Source organism: Phytophthora infestans, genomic scaffold (genome assembly GCF_000142945.1).
Source record: "Phytophthora infestans T30-4 supercont1.16 genomic scaffold, whole genome shotgun sequence".
Taxonomy (NCBI): Eukaryota; Oomycota; class Peronosporomycetes; order Peronosporales; family Peronosporaceae; genus Phytophthora; species Phytophthora infestans.
Window position 1 is genome coordinate 1,310,254 of NW_003303743.1, and position 5,651 is coordinate 1,315,904.

Consider the following 5,651-nt stretch of genomic DNA (forward strand, 5'->3'; position numbering starts at 1 on the left):
GCGGACCCCTTCGTGCCCAATTCTATTCCTCCACTTCTGTCTCACCTATTCAAAAGATAACCATCGACGACCCTCAAGGCTTCCACGTCCAGGAAGATGGTAGTGTTGATCTCCACCGTACAAACTCAACGTTCTACCGGCAACTGCTGTCAAATCGATGCCAAACTGTACGGGCCTCACTAAAGATCAAACATCTCGTGAAGTCACATTGCATCGCATGAAGTAGCATCGGCACACTCTTTCACCCATATTGAACGCAACAGTCAGTTAGTGAGCCGCCTACCCCATTTGATTTCGCAAGTACGTCAATCAGTCTATCGATGTATGCTTCTTTCCAATTCCTTTTATCTTCCTTCTTTTCATTCACCAACCAAAAAAACTCTCGATGTTTGAGAACTACGCTTCTCGGGCTTCAGCCCGTACGCCATTAAGTAAATTGTGTTTGTTGATTGAGATTTCAGAACAATCGATTATTGTGATTGACAATACCGAATTATCGTTGTCCTAGGGGACGTTTACTCCTAAGGGTTACCAACGAACCAACCAATCGGATCCTTCGATTGTAATACAGATGGCTCCATTACTTACGATAAGGTTCATTCTAATTTTACTTCGGCGGAAGCTAAAAGAATGGAGCCCAACACCACAAAGAAAACGGCAGGCCGTCGAAAAGTATGGTTCGCCCTCGCATCAATGGACCAGGAAAGAAGCGGAAGACCTATCAACGTAGGGCAGTAGAGTATGCGCATAAGAGAGACGTCCTCGACTACATTGACAGCGGTCACAGCCTCGACGAGACAATTTCACAGTTCTACGGCGACTTAAGTGGCTCCGACATTCGTGCTAAGAAAAAACAAATTCACAAGTGGAGCAAGCAGGCTCCAACTATACGTGCTGCATGTGATTCTGGGCGGGGGTGCCACCGAAATCTGCGCGGACTTGGTGAAGCGACTGTGCTCACCAAGGAGGCTGAACGCGCTATCGTAGTGTGGGTGAATTCGCTGCGGAAAGATGGTGCCCCTGTCTCCCGTCTCATGCTTCAACTGCAGGCAAAAGAAGCAGCTGCAGACATTGGCCTTGAAGGCAAATTTGCAGCCACATCAACATGGGTTAAAGCTATTTCTTCGTCGCTATAAATTAGCGCTCCGTGCACGTACCATGCAGGGACAGACGACGCCACAGGATGCTCAAGATGCAGCTACGACATTTCGAGCGCTGGTGCTGCAAACAATCGTCGAAAAGAAGTGTGTACAAGTATACAATGCTGATCAGACGGGTAATATTTTTTATTTTAGTTTTAAAATATTTTTAATGACTTTTCTTCTTGTAGGTGTGAATTTTGAGTATTTACCAAAACAAACCATATCTCAACGTGGAGTAAAAACTGTTTGGGTAACATGTACAAATAAAGAGAAGGCTCGAGCTACAGCTATGCTTTTGGCGGACTGGGAAGGCACAAAATTGGCTCCATTCATAGTGTTCAAGTGTCCACCGTCCAAAATTTAGGGAAAAAGGGAAGAGAACCACACTCTGCGCCATAAGTTTAGCCCGACTATGTGGACCCGTAAAATTAATCCACTTCAAGAGCGCTACAATTGTCAAATTTACGGGAACCAGTGCACATGGTGGAATTCTGATTTGTCTCTGAGTTTTCTCAAATATCACTTTGCTGAGCGCACGAACCGAGATGACCACATTTTACTCATATGGGACGATTTCAGCGGGCATTGGACCCCTGAAGTTGAAGAATATGCAGCGTCTATTAACGTTATCCTACTTAAAGTACCGCCGCGTTACACGTACGTATGCCAACCGGCAGATATTTCGTGGAATAACCCCCTAAAAACTAGGTTGCGAGGTCTGTGGATCAACCGGCTGAGAGACCAACTTGTTGCGTATCGAGCCAAGGAGAAGCAGCGCCAGGAGAAAAGAAACAAACTCCAGAGAGATATTATTCGTGTGCGCAAGGATCTAGTGCAAGAGGAAGCAGAGTCTGAAGTTGAGCGACTTCGGAAACAGTATACAGAAAAGCCCTTTTAAATTGGAGCCCCCAAAAAGAGAAGACATTACGGAGTGGATATCAAAATGCTGAAACGAGCTCTCAGAAAAGACAATTGTTAGTGGATTTGCAAAAGTAGGCATATTGGCTGATACTCGCCGTGCTGAGCAAGATTTTGACTCATATCCGGGACATATTGATAGCGAGCTTGTCCAAGAGCTGGAAAAATGCAATTTAACTGATGGTCATGTCGACTCTGACGATGATATAGAGTCTGAAGCTGGTACCGGTAGTGATAGCGGTAGCGAATGCTAAATACAGTAATTTGCAGTGAATGCTTCGGTAAAACTATGATTTGCATTCATATGTCGGTGCTCACGATTTGCATCCTTTGCTATTGAAGTGACGCCTAGGACTACGATAATTCGGTATAGCCAATCTCAAAATCACAATCCTTTTTTTCACTTTCCTGAAGTAATACATGTATGTACCGTAAGCTTAGTCAAGGAGCCGATCACCACGTTTGGCCAGACAAAAGTGTACCGCTAGTGAGCTCCCAGCCTCGCCAAGGACACCCCTGCTGCCTCCACTTTGCACTAAACTAGACAGCGTTACAACAGCGGGCAGAATGTAGTTGGTCTCAGCCATTTTCGGGTACATACTACTGGTAGACCGTATAGCTCAAAAATAATCTCAGCAAATAACCAGTCTAACAAGTTGTTTTTTCTTAATGACACTGCGATCCAGTACTTCGTTGGGTAATGGTACTATAATACCTACGTCGAATTTTCGCAATACCAAAATAAAAAAGAGAGACAAATGAGGCTACAACACTTTTTTAAAGATGAAAAACGGAGATAGTTTTCTCGGACGACTCGAATAGAAGCCATTTCGAAGCAAACAATGACACTCTATAGGTGTACTCCTCAGTAAACTCAGTAAGGACATTCTGGATTAAGGTGAATCCATTATCGTCCAGCGACGGGGAGAGAGAGAGAGAGGAGGCAAGCGCTTACAGAAATTTGCTGTCAACCCACCACTGCGATTCGTAGTCGTCCCCGAGGATCTCCGTGATGTCCACCGCAGCATCCAGCTGTCCGCTATAGGGAACACGCGCGACAGTAACTGCGCCAGGACCCTCGTTGTTAAACTCCTTGAAGTACACATTGTCGGTGCTGGTTTTGTCGTCCCAAGGTGTCCACCCCTCAAGATTGACGACGTCTTCAAGTTCGCTGTTCTGGAACACAACTCGGGCATACTCACCCCACGGGCGACCCAAGTGGGTCGTTCCGTTCATGGACTCGTTTAGGCCGAACACGTGCGCTTTATTGAAGACGTACTCGGAAGCGATGGTAGCGTTCTTGTTGCCGTTGGCGGTGACCCAGCCATCGCCGACCTACTCAAGATCGCACGACTCGAATCACGCCATCGCCTTTTGACCAAAAATGAAGTCCACAGCACCACTGATGAAGGACCGAGCATACAGCTCACGGCCCTTGTGGGCACACAAAGTGTCCTGGTACCCAGTGAAGTTGCAGGCGTAGAAGCCGTAGTCGGTGCTGTCAACGTACACAGCCACCGCCTGGCCAAGATCCTTAATCTTCCCGGCGGTGTTGGCGACGTTTAGGCTGTACACTTTAACGCCACTTGGCGACTTGAAACCCAGAGTGGTGGTCAAGAAGTTGCGGTTATCCTTAATCTCGGGAGGGATATCCTTCTGCGCCTTCGCCTGGGTGATGGTCACTTCATTGGCAGCATACGACATCGTGTCGCAGGTGTAACCCTGCAGCACCAAAGGACCATTGAGCTTCGGGACCACCACTTGTTCGTGATAGACGCCTGGGAACACGAAGAGAGTATGCTCGTCCGTCGTGTTGGGGATGTGTGTCACGCCCTCCGCCACCGTCTTGTAGCTGCCGCTGTACACACCAGCAGCGTTGACAACGATAGCACCGGGTGGGGGCTGGGTGCGAGCTTGTTCCCCAGTGCACACTCCCGAAGAGTTGACAAGAGGAGCCTGGGCGGGTGATTCAACCCACGTGTCTGGGCTACCGCAGTCGACGTTGGCCGTAGCTGCAGCACCGATCGCAGTACAAGCGAGAATTACGACAGGAAGTGCAAGAACCTTTATGGTGTACGTTGATATGTCGGGTTAATTGCCGAGGGGAAATTGAAAAGTGAGGTGTCCAGACAGGTCGCTTTTTTCGGCGATTGTTAGCCGCTTTGAATGGCTCATTTAGCTTTGGATTATGGATTATGGTGCGCTGGGGGACACATTTCATGCTGAATGAGCGTCTATCCGCGAGGTCGCAGACATGTTGTCGTTTCATGCATTTGCACCACAAATTTGGTGTGCGTGTATCCATATTGAAAACTGTACATGAATGATCTTTGGATCGGACAGTGTGCCTTGGCTCCAAAATAGCACTTTTTATATTGAGAGCCGTACAGATACGTGTTCTGTAGTACAGAGTCTGTACATGTAGGACGTTGCTAAAATGTAAAAGCTCGCTAACGTTAAGTCATTGAACTAGTGATTTGGCCAGGCGTAATAAAAATATGTTGACCATGAGCAGAAATCTCTGAAAGGAGATTTTAATTTACAGATTTTAAACGCCAGGTGCCGAAACTAATGAAGACGAGATCCCAGGCTCAACAACTGTAATATTACTACATATAACGGACGCGCCCTATTAGAGTCCGGACTATATTTAACCCTTTAACAGCGCTATTCTGTATTCTACAGAATAAGAATTATGACAGGACATAATTTCCAGCAAGCTTGTAATCGTCGCAATTCCTCGCATGCTTGTGTTTGTAAAGGGTAGAGATGGGTGGTTCGATCTTGACGGATCTACGAAGGGAAGATAGCCGGGGATAATTCGAATTGAATAGAAAAGACAGTATAAGATGACTGGAGGTTTTGAAAATTCAGTTTCTTGCTATTTTCGGCAGTTGTTGGTGACCACAGATTTCAGATTTATTCGAGAATGAACGCTCCCAACGAGAAACCGTTCAAGCAGTTATGGCGCGAGCTATCCAAGGCAGGATGAAAAGAGAGGAAGCCTAAAGGACTGAGTGCGGACTTCACGTACGTGATTTTCAGTGTGACTGGCCGCTTGGATGCAGAGAAGCGCGGAGTTAAATACTTCGCTGGTACGTTCTGCAGACAGCTCGGTATATATACTCACAGTACTGACAGATATGTGCAGGCGAACAAGAACTCATGACATTTGGACGTCAGGCACATCCAGCTCATCATCGAAGTCACAACCAATACTGTCGTTGTCATCTTCGGCTTCATCGCACAGATTCACATCATCTACAGCAACTGACCCGAACAGCTTCTCCCCACGTAGCGCATCCATGAAGTTCTCTCCATCAAACTCATCAATCCCGTTGAAATCGTCTCTTTCACTCTTCGACTCGTCGGCACGTTCATGACCCGAGCGTACATCGTATTCCGGATCCTCCATACTAGTAGTGGTGCTCCCACCTTCTTGCTCTGTATCTGGCTGAATTGCTTGACCTGCTTGATTCGACGGTGTAAGCTGAAGTACGCGGAGGGAAACTCGAAGGAGGAGTTGGAGGAGTAGGCATCACCTCCCAAAGTTGGTGCCGCTTGTTCTTCCGCTGGCAGCACTTCTTCATG

At 47.1% G+C, this 5,651-nt stretch overlaps 1 protein-coding gene across 1 annotated transcript; it reads right to left on the reverse strand.

The window, feature by feature from the left end:
* Positions 1–3,011: 3,011 nt before the first annotated feature.
* On the reverse strand, positions 3,012–3,764 carry PITG_08863 (pectinesterase, putative; the record flags this gene model as incomplete). The annotated part of the gene is made up of 2 exons (XM_002902870.1): positions 3,012–3,395; positions 3,456–3,764. The coding sequence occupies 2 exons, from the start codon at positions 3,762–3,764 to the stop codon at positions 3,012–3,014; spliced, it is 693 nt and encodes a 230-aa protein (XP_002902916.1).
* Between the last annotated feature and the right edge of the window lie 1,887 nt (positions 3,765–5,651).